General features: G+C 39.8%; 2 protein-coding genes across 8 annotated transcripts in view; one reads left to right on the top strand and one right to left on the bottom strand.

Moving 5' to 3' along the window:
• The window catches only part of LOC118343613 (zinc finger protein 821), a 16940-nt gene extending 15868 nt beyond the window's left edge, over window positions 1-1072 (bottom strand). For 4 of the 5 annotated variants that reach the window (XM_035682529.1, XM_035682530.1, XM_035682531.1 and 1 more), the window contains exon 1: window positions 805-1072. In XM_035682529.1, the coding sequence (XP_035538422.1) occupies window positions 805-997 (193 nt within the window). In that variant the 5' untranslated portion in view covers window positions 998-1072. The remainder of the gene's footprint in view (window positions 1-804) is intronic. The other variant, XM_035682533.1, reaches the window with a different exon arrangement.
• Window positions 935-22319, top strand: ap1g1 (adaptor related protein complex 1 subunit gamma 1). 3 transcript variants are annotated; one of them, XM_035682525.1, is made up of 24 exons: window positions 935-1073; window positions 7668-7871; window positions 7994-8118; window positions 8284-8425; window positions 8616-8712; window positions 10481-10557; window positions 10977-10985; window positions 12321-12416; window positions 12760-12840; window positions 12929-13027; window positions 13103-13158; window positions 13279-13392; window positions 13499-13639; window positions 14096-14150; window positions 14386-14508; window positions 14671-14760; window positions 14878-15002; window positions 15131-15235; window positions 15361-15499; window positions 15761-15887; window positions 16048-16152; window positions 16332-16492; window positions 17282-17380; window positions 17517-17618. In XM_035682525.1, exons 2-24 carry the CDS (start codon window positions 7671-7673, stop codon window positions 17616-17618), a joined length of 2469 nt encoding a protein of 822 aa, XP_035538418.1. In that variant the 5' UTR covers window positions 935-1073; window positions 7668-7670. The 3 variants fall into 3 exon arrangements, with proteins under 3 accessions (XP_035538418.1, XP_035538420.1, XP_035538419.1); XM_035682527.1 differs by lacking the exon at window positions 10977-10985 and having other exon boundaries at window positions 17517-22319; XM_035682526.1 differs by lacking the exon at window positions 935-1073 and having other exon boundaries at window positions 7671-7871; window positions 17517-22319.

The following is a 22319-nucleotide window of genomic DNA, read 5'->3' as shown; positions in this document are numbered from 1 at the left end:
CAACAAATAAACATAACAACACACAAAAAACAAACATAAACAGCATGTAAAACAAACAAAGTGATCGTTACAATCACTGAATCTAATCCTAGGATCATAAAAATACCTTCTTCAAAAGCTCTGGACACAAACATCCTGTTTAACCAATGCTTTTTGTCACATCCATTTGATTACTGTTGTTATTTCCATCTGACTACAGGTTTGTTCGTGATGAAAAATGAGACTACATGTCAACCATATTACTCAAACTTACTTATTCTAAGGGCCAAACCTGATGTGGTCCTTTAAGAAAGGTTAAATAACCCATTTCTCCAGCCCGGCCTACAGTATAAGTGGTTGAAGAGCGCAGTATCAGCTCTAGGTGGCGCTCCCGACCACTCAACCACTAATGTCATAACATTACACGCAGTCGTCATCACTGACTGCCACGAGTAAACGGACCGCAGCACCACATTGACGGGGTAAAAAAAAAAAGTATTCTTCCGCACCGAAAATATGCCATCTCAACAAAATAATCTCTTCGTGTCATGACATTTACGGCGTTTTTTTTTTTAGTTTTTTTTTAATTTATAGCAAGTGGCATACGGCATAAGTTAATGCTCAAACCGAAAGCGACGCTACGTGTAGTTATTTAACGTCAATCAGCCAGCGAAGACAGCCTTGACGTTAGCTAACAAGCCCCTAACGTTAGCCCTTTATAGTCAACGACAGAAGAGAACAAGCTCACTAACAACTACCAAATAAAAACCAGGATAAACAGCGCCTAACGCCAGCTACACCGCGAAGACATAACTCAGCCATTACCCATGGTGTCCAATGAACACTGGCATATCAGGCGGGAGAGAAGAAGAAGAAGTCCTCTAGTCCAAACAACCGTTAGTGGACGTTGGTGGTAAACTCCCGTAAACCAGTCCGCGCTTCTTTCCGCCAACCTCTGGGATATGTCAGTGTAACCCTCCGCCTGCGGTAGATGTGCTGAGGCTGGAGTAGCCACCATTTTGCATGTCTAGTGTGTTCCTCCCTCCTTTGCTAATAGAGACGATTCCAGTCATTTTCTGGCATCATAACGGCTCGTAAGTATACCCCAGGGGTAATATGTCGGCGGTAAATGTGTGGGAATTTCTTTACGCGTGGGTAGCGATGCGTGGTCCGTGTGTATCCACGCTGACAGCTCCCACTGTGGCGCTGTATAGGAAGTCTCAGTGCGCCGGGGTTGTGCCTGTCAGCAGCTAACGGAGCTAACTGAGCTAGCGCGGTTAGCCTAGCCCTTTAGCTGCTAACTACCTGCCGGGCTAGGGATGTGAAGCTCAGCAGCACATTCATACTGTGCGGCTGTCCATCGGGGGCAGAATCATCGTGACAACGCGTAATGCTAAAATAGGTGTTTTTTTATTTATATATATATATATATATCGCTCTAGGTTCGCGGACGTGTTCGGTATTTGTGCTTTAGGTGAGGCGGCGCTCGGACTAGGTGACAGAAAGTAACGAGTGGTCAGGTAGCTAGCTAACGCCACAGAGGTCTCGCTGGCTTGATAATCCAAACGCTTCGAGAAGGCCTGAACTGCATCATGTCCTGATCAATCGGCGACCACATTCAGGTGTCATGCCCAGCCTTTAATGGCCTCTGGTTTCACTTCGACAGCGCTGTCTGGTGCTGTTGGGTTGAACCTTTAGTTTAACGCCGTAATGTCAGCCAAGGTGAAGCTGCTGCTGTGCTGTCAACCTAACGTGTTGTCCTTTCACTGAAATATTACTGTGTGCCAGGGGTAGCTTGTTGTTAGCTCACTTTGTGCTAGGTGTAATTGGCGTTAGCTGAGTTAACGTTGAGCGTTTCGCGTTTGTCTCAACGCTTCGTGATACTGTCAGACCTCCTCAGCCTTAAAACAAAGTGTAAACATTTCAGCAATACGTCAACGTTGCATTTGGGTATCCAGGAAGCTAACGATAGCTAGCTTAGTGTGTTAAGGACGTGGACTCCTTTTTTTTTTTTTTTTTACTCCAGTTTCACGAGTAAGTTACTCGGTGTTGACAACGTCTTAATTAAGACGGTAACGTTACGCCCTTTTTAATAATGCATTTATTACGTATATGTGATGTGACTGAGAGCCGCTTTTCAAGTTTTGGGTTAAAGTTAAGGAAGTCAGCTGTTAGTAGGAAGTAGATAAATGATAGCGGTATGGGTGATTCCTGGACATCTCTGGCACATACCTTTTGATAAGTGTGGAAGATTTAACAAGTGCCCTTTCCGAAACATCATCTAGCTCCTGCGTAACAACCACCGTTTCCCTGCCTACAACAGTACCTGTGGTGGAGATGCATCAAGAATTGAACCGAATTCAAATCCGTCCTTTGATGTTAAATGCAATAACGTGGTGACTGCATTATGCTGTGCCTGAAACAAGACAGCTATGGCCTAAATTAAAACCACTTTAGCTCAGCTGACAGTGATGTAGTGACTAACTGTGTGCCATGACACTTAAGACGAGGATTGAGTCGATGCATTAGGTAGAGCTTTATTTTACAGTCGGGTTAGCGGATATTAATCACTCAGTATTGAAGCACATTCATTCTAGGCGTTGTCACAGCTCTCCCATACATTGTGAATCTAATTGTTCTTTAGTTTGCCAAATAGCCCGTCACACTGTATGATAGGCATTGCCACGGTCTTGGTTACACATTTGATTTGGACAGTAGCTGTTAATCTCACAGATTTTGCTTCTTCTTTTTTGTTACTCCCTCCCAGTAACATCAGCCCTGTATAGTGAGTGATTTAGGAAGTACTGTAGGAGGTAGGTAGAGTGCAAAACTAACTCTTTTGTCCACCGGCCAAATGGTTAGTGGAGGTTCACGTGTTACCAGCCGCTCAGTAGATCACCATTGTTTTTGTGGTTGGTGAGTGAAGCCAATCTACCAGCCACTTGTATATTATACCTGATGTTGACCCTGGAGATGGCATTAGTAGTTGTTTTTGAGCATTGATGTTGTTTACTGTGCTAGTTTGCCTAACGCAGCGGAATAAATAACTATTTGTGCAGGTAAACTGAACCTATAGCTAGGAAACAAAAACTAGTGCTTGGAGTAGAGAAAGGATAAAGATGGATCCTATTTCTTCTTTGGAACAACATGATGCTGCCATTTGTTGTTTGAGATCTGCTGAGCAACTGCAGGGCCGCTACAGGTTCAGCTATTACTTCACACGATTGCCACATAGTTAAGAGTTTAGCTCAGTAATGGCTCTCAACTGTGTCTACTGACCACCAGGCTTTACACATATACTTCAAGTAATTTCACATAGCCTACGTTTAACAGTGTTTCTGACGGATTGAGAATTTATGTGGTTGGAGGAGGATTGTGGAGTGACTGCAAACAGTGTTGCGTTCATGTTAAGTTCTGTTTGCACATCAATGTAACAGTCTGACTTTTTGATCAGTCATTCTGTACTCTACAAAGAGAAGAAAGGATCATCAGTTCATGTGAAACACTGGTCAGAATATGTTTTTACTATAGAATACATTTCATTTCTTCGACTAAGGTGCAGGAACCAACATTGAACTGTGCATATAGGAAGCAGGGTGCACATGGAAGACATGTATAAAGCCTGTTTGGTCCTCCTCGTATATTTATGTAGAAATGTCAATTATTTATTGCTGTGCACAACTGATGACTTAGAGTTGGTGATATTGGAAGGAATTGAGTGATCTGCTTTGATAGTATTTCATTTATAACATCTGAGAGCATAGCTGAGCACAGAGAGAAGATAAAGAGACAAAGTGCAGGTTACAGCAGACTGGCAAATTGAGTAGGGGAAATGTTTCTCCCCAGTGACGTCTCTGCATATTCTTCTGGCAGCTGTCTAATGATCTTTTTGTCTAGTGCAACTGTGCATCTCTCTCTGAGCGAAGAAGCTCGTTGTGGACATTACATCTGTGCTTTCAATTTTTTACTATGAAGTCCTGATGGTGTTCAGTAATCTAATGTAAAACCACTGTGTTCTGTCTCTTAATGCTCCGAGTGTAATGTCTCGGTCTCTGCAGGTCGTTCCCTGTGGTAAAAGGGAGGTGTGGCGTGCTTTCTGCTTGTTGCTGGTTGTCAGGCTCTGAAAGCTAATCTAGGCTGGCTCTCCAAATCTCATGAGAGGAAAAGCTTGTTATGAACATTTAGAAGTACATGCAAAGTACACTCATATAGGAATGAGGTGTTGATATTGCACAATCTGACCCATATTGTTAGTCAGGTTGTTAATAGCTTGAAGACATGTAGAGGACTGAGGGCTGGTCATTCTGAGGCACCTTGCTAAAAATGAGATGCATGTAAAACTGTGGTTTTGTCAAGGTATGATGCACCTGTGATCCGCTCGTTCCTCTTGTGACACACTTTGGGTTTTTCAGGTTTAGTTGTTTCTTTCTTTCTTCTTTCTATTCAGCCATTTGGCGCAGGGCGTGGACCTGCACCGCCACACACACCTACACCTGGGCCACATATCCACAAGTACACTGAGACCATTTGTCAGACAAACTTTCTATGGGCTGTGGTGACTTGTCTTGGTGATCGCCACCTTAATCTGTAATAGGGCTATACATAAGAACAGTTCCCTGTTTGTCTTTGTAGTAAGGTTGAGTAAAGCTGACCTTGGTGAGTCAACCTGAGGCTGTTGTCGCCTAACTATTGAATAAGCTCAAGGCTTCACATTTTGTGATTTAAAGTGCTCAACTCCTCCTTTTAAGTTTTGTTTTTTTTATACAAAAGACACCGTTCCACCTCCCAGAAATAGTTGGAGTAATAAAAAGCAATGGCAATTATGGATAATAAGAAATATGTTGTTTTGATTTTAGAAGAATGTGCCGTTGTAATGCAACAAATGAAGAAGTGTAATTTAATCCGCTCCCAGCAGTGGTTGGATTTACCTTCTTTAATGTGTGCACGTTTGATTATAAGCACAGCAAGAGGCAGGGATTCATGATTCATGGAGCCCAACACAGGGTCCATTCAGCTCAGGAAATTTAACTGGTGTTAAGACAGACTGTAGATCTCTGGCTTTATTAAAGTGTGGCCTTGCCCGACCACCCCCCCGCCCCACTCCTCTTTGATCACAGCAAATTCCTAGATTCTCTACAAACCACCACCTTATGCAACAAAGGATGCCCTCGTTCCCACTTTGTGTGGATCCTTATTTTCCAGTAGACTGGCATAGTGTCAAAGAATTTCATTTGATCTCGTCAGCAATCCTTAGTGATAAGGAAAATGAGGGAGTTGTTCCTCTGTGGCCATTCAGAGAAATATATTGCAGCCTCCACAGTATACAGGTTTAAAAGGAAGCGTCAGGGGCAACCAGGTGACTCCATGAATGTTGGGTTCATTTAAAGCTCATTCTTCACTGTCACCTTAATGTATAAATGTTGGGGTTGGTGTCATGTGGGAACAGGAGCTGGAGTTGAATTTCCATGTGAGGTGCTCAGGTAATTAGCCAGCTAAGTACCTAGTGCGATTCCCTCAAGTCTTATGGCTGGGCTCTGGTGACAACAGTAGCAGCGACATTACTGGAACCCAAATTACTGCAAAAGACAAATGCTCACCACGCCGTTTTCTGTGTAAGCGTTTCAGTTTCACAGAGCTGTGTTTGGTCACTGCACATAGTGTCATATAGTGTTTGACAAAGTGCGTATCAATGCAGTCTCACATTTCGAAAAACTACATTGTTCATGAGAGAAGTTGTCACATATATACGATACTAGGTTATCACATATACGATTTTTCGGGTCTCTGTTCTGTCACAATGCCTTTTTATATTCTTGTCTACCAAAATGGATTTGCTCGACAAGTAATTACTACCGTTTCTGTTGCTGTAGCAGTTAATTATGCACTGCATGCTGCCAGATGAAAGGCTTTATAAGATGGGAGACAAAATGTACCTCTTTCTAAGTAGAGGGGTCAACATTATTCATTTTCCAGTTTTAGAATGGAAATTGAATTGTATAATTCTGTAGGAATGTGTGCCAAACGCCTGAGAATCTGCATGTCAACATTTACATTCACAGGTAACAAATTCCAAACTTGGATTTAGATTTTTGGGTTGCATTTATTTAGTAAGAAATCAGCCATGTGGAAACTCATTTTATGATACCTTGATCATATAGAACAGTTGAATTATATTGTAAGAAACGAGCCATGGCACAGCGCTACAGAGATTGTTCAGAAAAAGCCTTAAATGAATCTTCTTTCTGCTTGTTACTGGCAATTTAAAAATATCAACCACACGTTTATAATGTTCTGTCTCGATGGGCAACATTCTCTTAAGTTTCTCTTATTTTTATGTTAAGACAAGAAAATAAGAGTCAGAGTCAACTCCAGATGCACCAACCATTGTTAACAGTCACGGCGACGAGGCCTGAGGGCGGTTATTTGTTTGTTGTTACCATAGATAACCCGCTAACCACTATACAAAGGGCAGGTGTGCTGTGTGGAAATATTGGCACATGGCCAAGGATGGCAGCGATCCATAGATGGATGAATGCAAATTGTTTGTGTTACAGCCGCAGGTTATCCAGGGATTGCACAGCACCCCAAGTTGATGCTCCAGAGTGTTGCACAAATCTAAAAGCAGTTCTCTTGGCAATCTGAAGAAGCTCAGCAGCGAATCATCCTCTTCATCAAATAGATCTGTCCCATCTGAAAACTGTGCATGAGGCCTAAGTGGCCACAGCATTCAGAAGCTGGACTTTATCATCAATATCATCCAAGGGTTTTTTATGGTTTTAATTGGGATCAATGGATCAGTAGTATTTATTTTGCCCACAAATGTAATAATCCAATCATAATTCCTCTAAGACATATAATCTAAACTTGATTATATGACATTCGTTTGTTTCTATCTTGCTTTCTGCGTGAGGCCCATTGTTCCCCACCTCTCATAATATAGTTATATATTAGGGTTAGGGTTATATAGTTTGTTAAAAGTTGGTAGGCTACTGAAGCGATAGGAAAAAAGCCCACCTTCCCCTGCTCCATTAAAGAGTTAATCTTCTGTGAGAAACAAGCTTCTTAGATATGACTTGAGAATATAACGAAATCATGAAACCTGCCTAATATGCTGCCTGCTTTGAAGAAGTAAGCATAGTGTCTGTTTGACCTGTAGTTTTGTAAATGGTCATTTCTCAGGTCTTTGGTACATATAAACACAAGAGAATTTATTCTCACAACGGAGCATGTGCTTATAAATATTTAAAGCTCTTCCTGTGGCTTAAAGCGTGTGTGCTCTCAGAAACTTCCACACGAGGGAAGTGAGTTCCTTTCCCTCTGCACGTCTAATACTAGAATGCAGCTCGAAATGTAACAGTGTTTGCTTCCTTAAACCAAATATTCATCATATTCTTCTTGGTTTATCGCCACAAAATACACAAGAGAATGTGTTTACATCCGCTGCAATGATTTTGTAACTGTAAAACTTGCATTTAAGTGCAGCTGGTCAGCCATCAAATGTCTTACCTGCGCGCTACCATATTCTTGAACCATTGCACCGTGTAACCGATATAGTTTAGGCATGTAAGTGATCCAAAACGCTCAAAAGTTATGTTTTTCCTCATATTTTTTTCATTAGAAGTGTAGTTTTTTTGTTTTGATGTGGTCTAGTCTGGTGCTAACCTGTTTGTTTTCTTCATGTTTTCCAGAGAATGCCAGCTCCGATCAGACTGCGGGAGCTGATCCGGACTATCCGGACAGCACGGACCCAGGCAGAGGAGCGTGAGATGATCCAGAAAGAGTGTGCTGCTATCCGCTCGTCCTTTAGAGAGGAAGATAACACATACCGTTGCAGAAATGTGGCAAAGCTACTTTATATGCACATGTTGGGCTACCCGGCACACTTTGGGCAGGTATGTTTGGGGATGGGAGGAATGACTAGACGAGGCTTTTTGGATTTTCAGTGACCAATGTCATTATTGTTACAAAGCCTATACCCTTAGACTGTTTTGTGACATGCTGACTTGTCTTTCAGCTGGAGTGCCTGAAGCTGATTGCGTCCCAGAAGTTCACTGACAAACGAATAGGTTATTTGGGAGCTATGCTGCTGTTGGACGAGAGGCAGGACGTCCACCTACTAATGACAAATTGCATTAAGAAGTAAGTGGAGGCAAGATCCTAAGTGAATTGCTTTAAAGCTTCTTTTTTTTTTTTTTTTTTGCAATCCGCATGTACAGTAATTTGTTTTTGATGAAAGATTGAATAACAATTTTTTAGAAAAAAAATTATGTTTTGTGCTCATTCAACTCCGTTCTTCCATCACAGTGACCTGAATCACAGCACACAATACGTCCAGGGCCTGGCCTTGTGCACTTTGGGCTGCATGGGTTCCTCAGAAATGTGTCGTGATCTGGCTGGGGAGGTAGAGAAGCTGCTCAAAACATCCAATTCCTACTTGAGGAAAAAAGTAAGCCTCATCGTTGTCATGTTTGTATGTATGCTTGAAGGGTCTAAAATCTGTAGTTACATATAGTTACACTACATTCATAAATGAAAATGTATGCATGTCTGTTGAACAGTTTCACCTGACACTTGAAAGTCAAATATTGTACGAAGTGCTTGACTGTTTCTTCATAAAGTGTCTTCTGTGTTGACAGGCGGCGTTATGTGCAGTTCATGTCATCAGGAAGGTTCCAGAACTTATGGAAATGTTCCTTCCAGCAACAAAAAACCTGCTGAGCGAGAAGAACCATGGTAAGTGTAAACGGTTTATCAGGATGCAGTTGCTGGCTTGCGGGGAAGTGCGCAGACTTTGTCCTATTTCCTTTCACTCACTTTGCTCAGAACAGCTGGGCAGCTAATGTCCTTTTTGTGTTGTCCTTCGCAGAGGAGAGTGGAATTAATGAGTCTGTCATAAACTCCGGGGCATGTGCGTCCCCCACATAGGGGAGACATGTCACAGGAAAAGATTTTTTTTTGTAACGATGCTGAAATAACTTGAACTTTTTTGACATTGTGTGACCATGCAATAATGAGAGCTTCAGATAAGACAGTTTAAAAATGCATTCATCTTTTGCTTTTTTTATTGTCAGGAATTGCTCATGCAAACTGTGAAATAATTATCAAAAATTGAAAGAAGTCTTGGATTTGACATTATACATATAGTAACAAAAAAAATCTACTCTTTTATAATGTACATTCAGTTTTAGTTCTCTTCTTTAGAATTGATTACTTATAAAAAATGTAAGGTCAAAAAGCCACTACAAATTTTAAACATGTTAAAATTAGGGCAGCACAATTAGTCAAATATTAATCGCAATCACGATTTCGACTCACCACTATGCTTTCCACTGCTGTCACTCAGATGATGAGTTTTCAACCTTGTAACATTCAGATCAGGTCACTAGGAAATGATTAGCCTCTGTGATAATCTTACAGATTTATGAAGCTGTCACCTGATGTCCTCTGCAGTTAATCATATGTATGCTAGTACATCATATTTTTTGACATCTGACTTGGGCCTCTGTGTAATTGGTCAGCCTGGATACTGGCACAAAGAACTACAAGTGCAAAGCCTGCAAATTGGTACATGTCTCGTAATGTATGTAAACCATATTTAATAGCAGCTTGGCAGATGTTTAACTCTCGTCTGTCATTTATATTGCACATGACATGAAAGCCAAATGCTTAAATAGTTCTTAAGTCTGTGTTCAGACCGACATAAGCCCGGTGAGGCAGTAACACAGCATGTTCAGTCATTTCAGTGAGACCACTTAGTGCAGCAGGGTAGTGCTAGGCGCCATACCCAAAGAATTCTATCATAGTATGTCTTTTAAGATTATGGCATATCACTTTTTTTTGCATGGCTGAGCCTTTATATAACTTAATAGTTATTCTACTGTGCCGAATATGTATAGTGCAAAACTGCAAGATAGTAAATCACTTAAAAATAAAAATAAAAAAGTTATGCCAACAACTTTAACATTGCTTCCTTTTCAAAACTAAATATTTAGTCTATAAACACTATTGTTGTCAAATGTTCTATTGCAAATGTAGGAACCAATTCAGTTACACTAGTTGTTTCAGCTATGTACTGGAATGGTGGTACAGAGGAAACAAATCTCATCATAAATAGGAAATTAAAACTGGTATACTGGCTCGTCTGGTATATATTGCCCAGCACTATTACAGGTTTGCAAAAGAGACTGCTTTATGTGAAAGAATAATTCTACTGTCTACCACACAAACCTTGGTACAGAGGATACAATAATTGCTGTGCTGATAACTTCCAGAGTTGTAAAATCTCTGCAGTGTTTTGGCCATAATAAACCTTCAGACTTGTGTATCTATTACTTGGAAAAGGCTCCTGAATTCTTTTTTTTATTGGTACTTAAAACAGTTGGACCCACCAGCGTAGTTACTTGCGTTTTTAGGACTGAATACCAAGTAACAAATGGGTGATGTAGAGAAAAAAACGATATTCACTATAAATAAATAACCTTTGCTTTGTTTACTCCCCCAGGTGTTCTCCATACATCAGTTGTCCTCCTCACTGAGATGTGTGAAAGAAGTCCTGACATGCTGGCCCACTTCAGAAAGGTACAAGCAGATTCTCTTACCCTAAGGACCTTAAAGTGATTTACTTATACATTTGTCTTAAGCTCACGTCACATTTCATTCTCCTTTTGCGCACACATTTACTTTTGGTATAGCTAAGCTAGACGAACATGTTTAAACTTTTGAGCCTTGGATAGCGCTACAGGTTTTGTTCTACATTCAAAGTATGTCTCAATCCTTTATCTCCTACCACTGTCTTTTCCTCTTGTATTTCAACTGCTGCTGTACCTCTCCTCCTCTAGGTGTAACAAAACTGTGCCAGAAGCACCACCCCTCATGCTCATGATCTAAACATTATTTTAAGCTCTCTGAAAGTGAATGATTTCCAGTTTCCCCTCCCTAACATCTACCTCATATTTTTTCTGTCATTTGTCTTTGTTACAATTCCTGCATTGTGTTAGAATGAGAAGGTAAGAGTACATTCTGATCTCATAGCTGGTGCATGCTGTAAATAGTAATCACTCCTCACAGTCACCTCAGACGTAACCAAATTTGTGTTGAGTAATGTCATATTGTGCTTTAATTTATAATTTTAATTTCTTTAACTTGTACAGTGATCATTACTATGTCAGTGTTTTTGAATATTCACTAAAAGAACTTTTGGTCCATTTGTCAGATACATTTCTCACAATTTTTGTTTTGAGCGTCATTACTTACCTAATATGCAACTCATTTGATCACTGTCTATTTTAAAACAGTTGGGTTGGGTGTGTTTTCACGTGGTTGCCACAGGTGTTGTCACCAGGGACAGATGATTTCCACTTATCTTATTTGAAATATCAGTGGATGTCTTAGGTCTGTATAATTGTGAAGAGGTGGTTTTCTGTAATGAGCAACAGAGTTTGGCAAACGTAGTACTAGGATGTCATGTTAAGATAGAGGAGTCCAAAGGTTTGGATTAATTTTGAATTTTTTAACCCTCACTCTAGCATTTTGGGTTGCTTGTTTGTCGTATAATATGCATATTATAGTAAAAGATTGAGATCAGTTTCATCTGTCAAGTGATCTGGTGTGGAACATGTTCATGTTGTCTGGCATACCAGAAAGACTGGAAGTAGGCCGAAACAAAAAGTCAAAAAAGTAGGCCTTCATAACAATTTACAGTGTGTTTTACTTTTTTGGCTACATTTTTAGTGGGTAAGGTAGAGAATTTCCAGTACCCTGCTGCCAGTCTGTAGGCTAAATACATCGTCTGTACTGGGCACAAAGAGATGAAAAAGATTTCCAATCTTCTAATTTAATGCTGGACAACACAGCAAACTGTTTCCCAAAATGACTTGATAACCTGCTTTACAAGGCAGTGAGAGATCGAAATTATGTAGATTAGAAAATTAATTATTGTGACGAGAAGTTTCCTTAAATATCTTAAATATAGTGACATTTTGTGTTGGCATTGAATTCAACTCTAATTTTAAATATATATATGTTTATTTTGCCATGTTTAGAAGTGTGTATGCACATGTTCTTATTCTCTTAAAGCCAAATGTTCTAACCAAATATATTTTGTTCAATCAAGGTTTTGATTGTACAACCTCAAAAATCTGACTTCAATCATGTTACGCTACCTCAAACAAAAATCCAAATAAGTTTGGCTGACTACCACTGTTAATGAGAAATGATTAGCTTTAAAAGTTAATGAGGAACAATGTTATAGAAATGTTAAAGAGGAAAAGTAGAATATTTGTGAGGTCTACAAAAAATATTGTGAAACCTCTTTTTCTGTTCTGTTGTTGGTCTTATTGTAGCTGGTCCCACAGTTGGTGAGAATCCTGAAGAACCTAATCATGTCTGGATACTCTCCTGAGCATGATGTGTCAGGCATAAGCGACCCTTTCCTGCAGGTAAATCCCCTCTTTCTTAAGACAAGAACCTACACTGTAAGTGCATATTTAGATCTGGCCTGATCCTTGAGATGTGGGCACAGCATCAACTGTGAAATGGAAATATATAAATTATAATATTTAAAGCTGCTGTGTAATAAAAAGTGCTAAAAAATGTCCTAATCTTGGTGTGGATGCATTTTTCACACTTCACTAAAGCAGGCTAAGTTTAGCTAGTAGAAAATGAGCCAAACTGCCTACAGAACAACAGCAAGGAAAAGAGAAACCAGAATTTACTCGCAAATTGATACAGTACATCACACTTGGCAAGTGAACTGACAGGACTGGACTTTTTTTTTTTTAGGTGCGGATATTGAGACTACTGCGAATTTTAGGAAAGAGTGACGATGACTCCAGTGAAGCAATGAACGACATTCTTGCGCAGGTTAGAATTAAACATAACCATTGCTTGTGGCCAAAAGCTTATTTGAGTGAGTGTTATTTTTCTAAATGAATGGTAATTGTACTTACAGGTTGCAACGAACACAGAGACAAGTAAAAATGTAGGAAATGCAATTCTGTACGAGACTGTGCTGACAATAATGGACATCAAGTCTGAAAGTGGACTGAGGGTGAGTTGATTTAATATAAAGGAAAACTCAATGTAAACATTTTTTTTCCTTGCCTAAATGCCTTTTATCTTACAGGTCTTGGCCATCAACATACTAGGTCGCTTCCTTCTTAACAATGACAAAAATATAAGGTAATAAATTGAATTACTGTACTTGACCTTGCATGCATCTTCTTGTTCTTCTTTTTAATTGAGTCATACAAAATATTGTTAAGTCCTGATGACATCTTTTAAATAAACTCACCATTCCAGATACGTGGCATTGACATCTCTACTAAAGACGGTACAGACAGACCACAATGCAGTGCAGAGGCATCGGAGCACCATTGTGGATTGTTTAAAAGACCTGGATGTGTCCATCAAGAGGTGATTCACAGAACTTGAAGTGCACAGATCACTTCAACGAGACTTTTTATGTCTCTTACTATTTGGCCTTGTTGTTCCTGACCTTTTACTTTTCATTGTTGTGTAGACGTGCAATGGAACTGAGCTTCGCCCTGGTGAACGGCAACAACATTAGAGGCATGATGAAAGAGTTGCTCTACTTCCTGGACTCCTGTGACCCAGAATTCAAAGCAGACTGTGCATCAGGAGTCTTTCTAGCCGCAGAGAAGTATGCCACTAACACACAGACTTCACTCACATTACATCTGTGCTGCTTTGTAATAATTTGGTACCTGTCCTGTGTGACCTTGTTGATTTTGGATATAAAAGAGATTCCCAGTGTTTCATTTTCTGGTTGATAGAACCTGTTAAAACTAACTGTATCCGCATGATTGGATTCATGTAGTCTTGATGTTAGTTGTGCCTCTGAAGAGGGAATCAAATCCACCTGTTGTGTTACAGAGTGCAGTATAAAAAATACTCCAGCTAAGAGTTTGTGGTACCACAGTGAACAGGGAACGCTGTATGATGATAAAATGAGTGATCCATCGTCTGACAGACTATGTTGATACCATTTATTTTCTGACAGCATTTGTCCCTGACTGAACAGAATTTGCATAACTACATGTTTATTATTCTTTTTCAGTCCTTTGCTGGACTAATCTATGTATTGTCTGTGTTACAGGTATGCCCCTTCGAAAAGATGGCACATAGACACCATTATGAGAGTCCTGACAACAGTACGTATATTACAAACACTGCAGTGCCTCTGATGCCTTTGATTGTTTAGAGGATTTTCTGTGCTCATAATAATTAAGTATTTTTTTGATTAAGTATTACCTTGTACTGCAAATGATATAATCAAATTTGGTAATAGACCTCCTCAGTCAACACTGCTTTAGTTTTACTGCAAACCTACAAAGGAATACTTAGTTCATTTGCCTTTCTCATTGATATCTCTGCTAATCCTTACAGGCAGGGAGCTATGTGCGAGACGATTCTGTTCCCAACCTAATCCAGCTCATCACCAACAGTGTGGAGATGCATGCCTACACAGTACAGAGGCTTTACAAAGCACTGCTGGATGACATCTCACAGGTCAGAGCACTTCTGGTTTGGATCATGATGTAGGGTATCTTCATCTTTTAAGCATACAGTCACAGATTTGAGAATGTAATGCCGTGCATTACAATACAATCTTTGTGTTTCAAAGTAGCTCAATAGTGCATTAAAGTAAACTTTTGTTTCTGTGTTCTGTAGCAACCACTAGTGCAGGTGGCGTCCTGGTGCATAGGAGAGTACGGGGACCTGCTGGTATCCGGACAGTGTGAGGAGGAGGAGCCCATCCAGGTACACCTGGAAGAATCCCAGCAAAACACCACATGCACATACACACAAACACACAAATTGAAGACCTCAGAGAATCACTAGGTCAACAAATATTTCTTCTATTTGTTTTGAATTAAGGTGACTGAGGATGAAGTTCTGGATGTGCTGGAAGGCCTCCTGGTGTCCAACCTGTCCACACCTGTGACCCGGGGTTATTCCCTCACTGCCATCATGAAGCTATCTACTCGCTTCAGCGGTGTTAAGTGAGTAAATTGCCTTTTTACCCTATACTGTACTTTGAAGCTTTGCAAATGTTTGACTGTCAAAAGTTCTAGCCATAACCAATGCTCCTTTTCCCCTTTACTAACCTGTAACATTTTAAATGTTTTAGCCGAATCAAGAAGGTGGTTTCGATATATGGCAGTAGCATTGATGTGGAGCTTCAACAGAGAGCTGTGGAGTACAATGCGCTTTTCAAGAAATACGACCACATGAGGTGAAAATTACTATTGCATCGTAACAGCCACATTGTACCAGTTAGTAGATGAGGAAAATCATCCAGTGAGAGTCTGCTCAATCTTTTGTCTCCGTCCTTATTTCTTGCTTGTTCCCTGACTATAGGCCAGCTCTCCTAGAGCGAATGCCCATTATGGAGAAAAGCACTACTAATGGCCCCACAGAGATTGTACAGACAAATGGGGAGACAGAGCCCTCTGTTGTGGAGCCAAAACATCCACCACCTGTCACCCAGCCAAACCAGGTGAGGACAGTTTTAATTACTGAGACCTATATAAACAGTTAATACAATATATATATATATATATATATATTTATTTTATTTTTTTTTATTTTTTTTTTTAATGCATGAGAAGAAAATGAAATTTACTTCTGTTGATAATAAATAATTGGGTTTTTATTTTTGTAGTATTATACAAACAATACATTTATAGTTATTTAATATGGTGTACCCAGAGGTATTGGAGGTATTTTATCATGATCGTCTGTTGTCCTTGTCCCCCAGGCTAATGATTTATTAGACCTGCTAGGTGGTAATGATGTGGTGCCAGTAATCCAGACCACGATGTCCACCAAGACTGGCTCACATGGAGGAGAGCTGCTTGATCTGTTGGGTGACCTCTCACTAAGTGGTAGGATGCCCTGTTGAAAGCTCTCTGTTACCCCTTTTAGAGCACAGACCTGGTGTAACCCTTTGTGTGCCACCGGTGTGAATGTGATGTGATGTGGTCTGGTTTTGTCAGAAAAAAAAGTGAACAGAAACCGTGGTGTGTTGGTGTCCCCTATTTTCAGGTGGCCCAGCCCCTGCTCCTGCTCCCTCTGTGCCCACTCCCCAACCCTCTTTCCTCCTGGATGGCCTCTCTTCACAGCCCCTGTTTAATGACATTGCAACTGCAGGTGAGAGTCTGTTCCTCCCCTTGACCTTCCACTCCCAAATATACAGTAGTTTGTGGTATTTGTCCTTATGTATTAAACCACTTGGTCATTAAGTTTTTCTTTTCTTGAAATTACCATGACGCATCTGATATGAATCTCTAAATCTCTTGATGGTCTCCTCCTCTGAAATTCCTCTATAGCTATTCCTCCCATGACGGCATACAACAAGAATGGTCTGAAAATAGACTTCACATTTGAGAGAGCTAATCCCAATCCAAACATCGCGGTCATCACTATCCACGCTTCCAACTCAACAGAAGCAGATATGACAGAGTTTGTTTTTCAGGCTGCAGTACCAAAGGTAAGCAGGCACAAGCTGACACTAATATTAAGTGGCTAAATTGCAATATGTTGTTAAGCATAATATAATGCATAAGAAATTCTGTACAAGTCACTACTTGGGTGTCATGTTTGTTACCAGTATTATTCTCAAAGTTAGACTCAACTACTTAAAAAATGGTAACAGGGAGAGAGTGTAGGCTATTTTGCTGAGAAATGTTGCTGATCACAAGCCTGCTCGGCCTCATAAGAATAACTTAAGTGCCGCTGTGGTCTCTTGTTTCTGTAGCATGGAATTTACATCAAACTGTGTTGGTTTAAATAGGATTCAGGAAATCCTAAAACATTTAAAAAAATAAAAAATTTTAGCATGATTTTTAGGAACTAGGTTTGAATGTTTTAGTTAACTTTCAGCAGGCTATTACAGAACTCCAGTATTCACCAGGTAGCCCAAAGATACTGCCCCTTCACTGCATTACAAGTCCCACGATTTCTACTGGTGCCATCCTGAGTCTGTTTGGCTAGCCAGAAAGAAATGAAATGAAGAAATGTCTGGTGGAGATCTGGCAGAGGTGATGGATCAGGCGAAGAAAACAGAGTTTGAATTACATTCATTTACCTGGGTCACCTGTTTTACAATCACATTATCTAATCGATGAACCTAAAAAGTGCAGTTAAGTCATTATCCATCAATTATGGTCAGCGCCCGATCAATGTGAGCATCCCTATTTTGTACTGCTGTGATGACCCCATTTCTCCATGGGTATCATTAAATTTTCATCTAACATAGTGTCCCCTATTTGTTTGTCAGACATTCCAGCTGCAGCTCCTCTCCCCTAGCAGTAATGTTGTCCCAGCACTCAACCAGGGAACTGTCACACAAGTCATCAGAGTCCTCAATCCACAGAAGGTGAGTTTGTCCTTTACAAATTGTGTTGGATGTGTTTTTTTTGCCATTTGAAGCACAGTTGAGTATACATTCAAGACCTGTGCAGTCTTAAATGATTTCCTCTCTTATAAACATGATCATCCTCACAAAATTTCAGCAACAGCTACGAATGAGGATCAAGCTGACGTACACCCTCAAAGGCTCGCCTGTGCAAGACCTGGCTGAGGTTAATAACTTCCCCCCTCAGTCCTGGCAGTGATGAGCTGCTTCTGTTGCTCTTAAAAGCCCCCCACCAAGGGAACTATGAAAACGATTTTCCTTTCACCTCCCTCCTTTCTTCCAACGGATCCCCCTGTGACGTCACTGCAATCCGCTGCCCTTGAGTTGCATGGGAAGCAGCAGAACATCTAACACAGGAGAAAAATTCAGATGTTACGAAGACTCTACTGACTATTGACATCACCAGAATAATTGGGAAAGCATATCAATCAATGAACTCTCTCTTTTCTTTTCTTAATTGGTTTCCATGATCTCTTTGCGTAGTAGTACTATTTTCCACATACACCTTCCGCCCAGCACCGTTACCACCCACGAAAGCACATATGCACACCATTCACTGTGGTACACTTAACCTCTCAAGTCACTGTAGAGAGAAAAGTGTTGCCCACCACGAGCACTGCAGTAGTTTTATTTTAACTAATAATTAAGCTAAAATGCAGTTGAAACACGTTGCTCCATTGATATTTACGATTGGCTTTGCATTCCGATTTTTTAATATGAACCTTCAGTCCTATGATGGCAGCAGAAAAAGCGTTGAAAGGTCTATTAGGTGAGGTCATAAACTTCCGCCTTTTTGAATCTCCACATCATGAGTGATATAACTTGTCCCAGAGTTGTATTCATTTTGAATTACATTAATTTGCTTAAAGCATGTTTGAGCATTGTTAGGATCACAATCGCACCTTGACTCAAGCTCGGAGGGGACTTTTCTGGTTCTGGTAGTAGGCCTCTTTATCCTATGTTTCTATAGGAAGTAGTCTACATTTGTTTTGTCACAGTGATAAGAGCATAAACAAATCCAAGATGCCCAGTTTGATCACCTGTGGCTCGTTGCAGAGAATGTCCTCAGATTTTCCCACACAGCTCTCCTAAAATCATCTCATCTGAAGCTTTAGTTTTCGATCTGTAAAATAAATTCACTGGTTAATTGCTGTGCGTAGTTTTGACGAGGTTCATTCATTAGGATGGATATAATCCAGGCCTGAAATTTATCTGATGATAAGCTGATTGCATTTGTGTTGGAGATCTGCGTTTAAACTTTTTCTGCATCTGTGTCCTCAGTCTAGCTTGCAATTTAGATACATTTCAGATTTGTTTAACCTGTTGGACTTAGTCACCATGCACATACATGTAAATGAAGCTTGTTATGAATGTAGTTACATGCACTGAATGCTTTTTTCCCCCCCTCAAGTCTTCTTTTTCATGGCTGTTTTCTTTGATGAAGACACTCATCTTATTGGCACTATTTTTGTGAAAGTATGTTTTGTTTCTGCAGTAATTTGACTTAATTATTTATGCCTGATATCAAAGTGATGTGCCTTTCTGACTTAGCTAGATAAAAGCCCCTGAACTATTGAGTTCTATATGAGCTTTGTTTGTAAGTCTGCTTGTGTGCTGATCGTGTTTTCAGTCTGAGGGAAATGGTCCTGTTGGATTTGAATTGGTATGTCACATGATCATCATTTAATTAGTAATTAATTCATTTAAGTTTTACGTTTTCACTTCTGTATCTCATAACAAGTCAATAATCTGTCATCCACTAATATTGGCCTACATGGATGTCCATAGCAATGTCTTAGTTTTGAGAAAAACATAAATTCTAGCCACATGATCTTGATCGTTTCTTTCCCTATAGTGTGTGTGGCGGACTTTCCATTTAAAAATGCCTGTTGGATGTTATTAATAACACGTCCTATAAAACAAAGCAAATCTCAAATATTATGGCAGCTAATAGATGTAAACTTTTCATAAGCTGGCATCAAATGTTTTTAAAAAGTATAAATGTTTTACTAAAGGAGAAATATCATTAAGATTCCCCCCATCAATAAACATTGAAGTGTGAGTTTTGGATCACTTGGTGAGGTACTGGGACGGGTTGTTCTGTGGTGACTGTTAGTAGGATTTTGTTTTTGGCTCTCGTCTTCTCCAAATCAGAATTCTGACCATGCTGTCGGGGGCAGTAACCTTAATACCTCACAATGTTCTCTCTTTCTGTTAACTTTCATTTGCAGTAAATTGACAGCTTTGTTTAGTCATGAATTGCAATCAAGGGGAGCATCTGCATGAGAGAAACTAAGGGTAGTTTGTACATCTCATTACTTAAGCTTAGCAGCCCTGTGATGCTATGTTGAGGTCCTCAGATGTTTAATCAGGCTGTATACTTCTTTTCACTATGCTTCACTATCTTCTAACTTCTGTGACCAAATCAGAGAAACTATTAGCTTTGGAAATATTTTTGAGCTATGATATGTGTATATGGAGAAAATTATTTCAGTTAAACTTTTTTCTGTTGTGGACAAATGCTATATTGGCTTTTTTCTGTACATATTGAGGGCTTTTACAATTTTGTCTCTTGTACTATCTTTCATCCTTTTTTTAGATACCATTTTCTAAAAATTCCAATTATTCACAATGTATATTGTCTAAATAGATCTAGTCAACATCAGTCTTTAAAGACTCCCCTGTATCATTACTCATTCATTGTAAAAGATATATGATCTGCTGCCTGTACATTGTATATAGTTGTAAAACAAACAAAAGCTGATCAAATTAAATAAAACCCACATGAATACTTAAAAGATTAGCTAGGAAGTATAATTGTATGCATATATGTACAAAAAAGAATCTTAAAAGGATGCAATTGAACTGCATTTGATCTACTATTCTTCATACTTTATTCATGATCGGATGTGTCATCTTTACTTCTTTAACAAAGGTAGTTGGAGAGTTGGTAGGCTATCTGTTGGGGTTCCTTTGGATTTTGAATTAGGGGTTGAATCCGTCTTAACAGATGTTGTCTGCAGGATGTACTGTACTACTGAAAAAACCTAAGCACAGTGCTGCACAGCAGCTGAAGTGGCACCTTGCTTCATCTGCTTCCTAGCCCCTCAAACGCTTCATGTTTCCACGCCCTCCTTGGAAGAGGAGCAGGTCTCTTGCCAAGACGTAACTCCTCCTCCTGGCCTTATGTGTGGTTGAGTGTTCTGCACTCTTGAAAATTCCCAACTATTAAACTCTCCTTGAACCTACAAATTGATTCGTGAAATGATGCCCTTGGTCTTGGAGTGTTTGCTCTCATGGTTTCCTGGTTACCTTTTTAAGTCTGCCAGGTAGCATCTTCCTAAAAGCATCGTGTCTCAACAAAGTAGGACCACTACTAGTTTTTCCCTGATTATAGCCAGTGGGTTTAAACTGGAATGGAGTTACATGTGGACAAGAGCTGATAGAAGTTTTCTCCCGTGCTCAGTGGTTCCAGATATGCCTGTTTGAAGCAGCAGTGTCCTTCCCTCGGTCAGAACAGTACAGAGCTTTTGTTTTGGCTTCCTTTCTTTACTTTCATCCCTTATCGCTGACGTTATTTGCCTCTGCATGGCACACCTTTCACTTTCTCTCTGTCGTCTCTGATATGAAAGGTAGGGCTGTAACACATCAAACTCAAACTCTACATGGCAGTTTATAATGGCAGGATATGAGGGAGGATAGCAATGGATTGTTTTCTTCTGTTAGGACCTTTTTTCGTTTTTAGATTTTGATTATGGAGCGCTGCTTTACCAGCCCCAAAACACCTGGCACAAGCCTGTGCTACGAGCTAATAGCCACAAGGGGGAGCTGTGCAAAATGGAAGGCTGACGGGATGGGAAAGGAAGTTTCATACATCTATTCCTGAATGTTTTTGTTGGTGTTGTTTGTATTGTCTTATTCAACCAGTATGTACCCTTGTTAATCACATCTGATCAGTTCTTTCAATGATATCGTAATTCATGCAGTTTTAAATGTACAAATGGAAATGAACCCAACATAAGTGCTTTGGACACTGTAACTTAAAAGGAAGAAAAGATACGGAAACAAATACCCATCAGCGGTGTGATCAGCGTTTGAAGTGATATTAGTGTGTGCGTGCGTGTGTGTGTGAGAGAGAGAGAGCGAGAAAGAGAGGAAATAATCGTTCTTGAGAGAGTGTGGTGTCTGACATGTCTTTTATCTAGATAGGACATGATTTTTGGCTGCAATTTCAACTTTCAGCTTCTGAGCTGCATGTGAAAACCAGTGTAAATAATGTCATTTCTACTCTTGACCTGAGACTTTTTGAAATGCAAGAAAAGTTCAAATTAGAAAATCTTATCACACCACCTTCATGGGTCAGTACTAACATGTACAATAGGAAGTTGTTCAGATAGTGCTCACAATACTGTTAATGTTTTTAAGAGGGTGATGAAAGTGCACATCCGTCATTTGGATAAATTGGACAATTGATTTTTGTTTTGTTTTTATTTGTTAGGGTGAATTCAGTGTGTAAAGGGCTTGGAAAAGCATCTGAATTTACCCCAATGTTCACTGTCCCCGTTGAATCAAAACTTTGCATCCATTGTATTTTGAAAACAAAATCTGTTTGTTACCCCCAGGCCTGTCCTGACTGTAAAACAATATGGTAACTGATTTGTTGGGGGAGGGTGGAGGCATGAGGTTAACATTTTTTCCAGTCAAGTTTGACATGTTGAACTTAGTCCCAGTTCCATGGCTTCAAGGTGAGTGTGAATGTCAGACTGAGAGTATGAGATGATTAAAGATGAGAAGTTGTAAACTATTAAATGGGATATTTTCAATTTATGCTGTGTATTCTTGTCTTTGGGTTGGAGAAAATGATCAAGCGAATAAAAAGTCAAATAAAAATCTAGCTGAA

Source organism: Morone saxatilis, unplaced genomic scaffold (genome assembly GCF_004916995.1).
Source record: "Morone saxatilis isolate NCDOM2014 unplaced genomic scaffold, NCSU_SB_2.0 Contig11, whole genome shotgun sequence".
Taxonomy (NCBI): Eukaryota; Metazoa; Chordata; class Actinopteri; family Moronidae; genus Morone; species Morone saxatilis.
The sequence above is the reverse complement of the archived record's forward strand: the minus strand, read 5'-3'. Positions and strand labels throughout refer to the sequence as shown.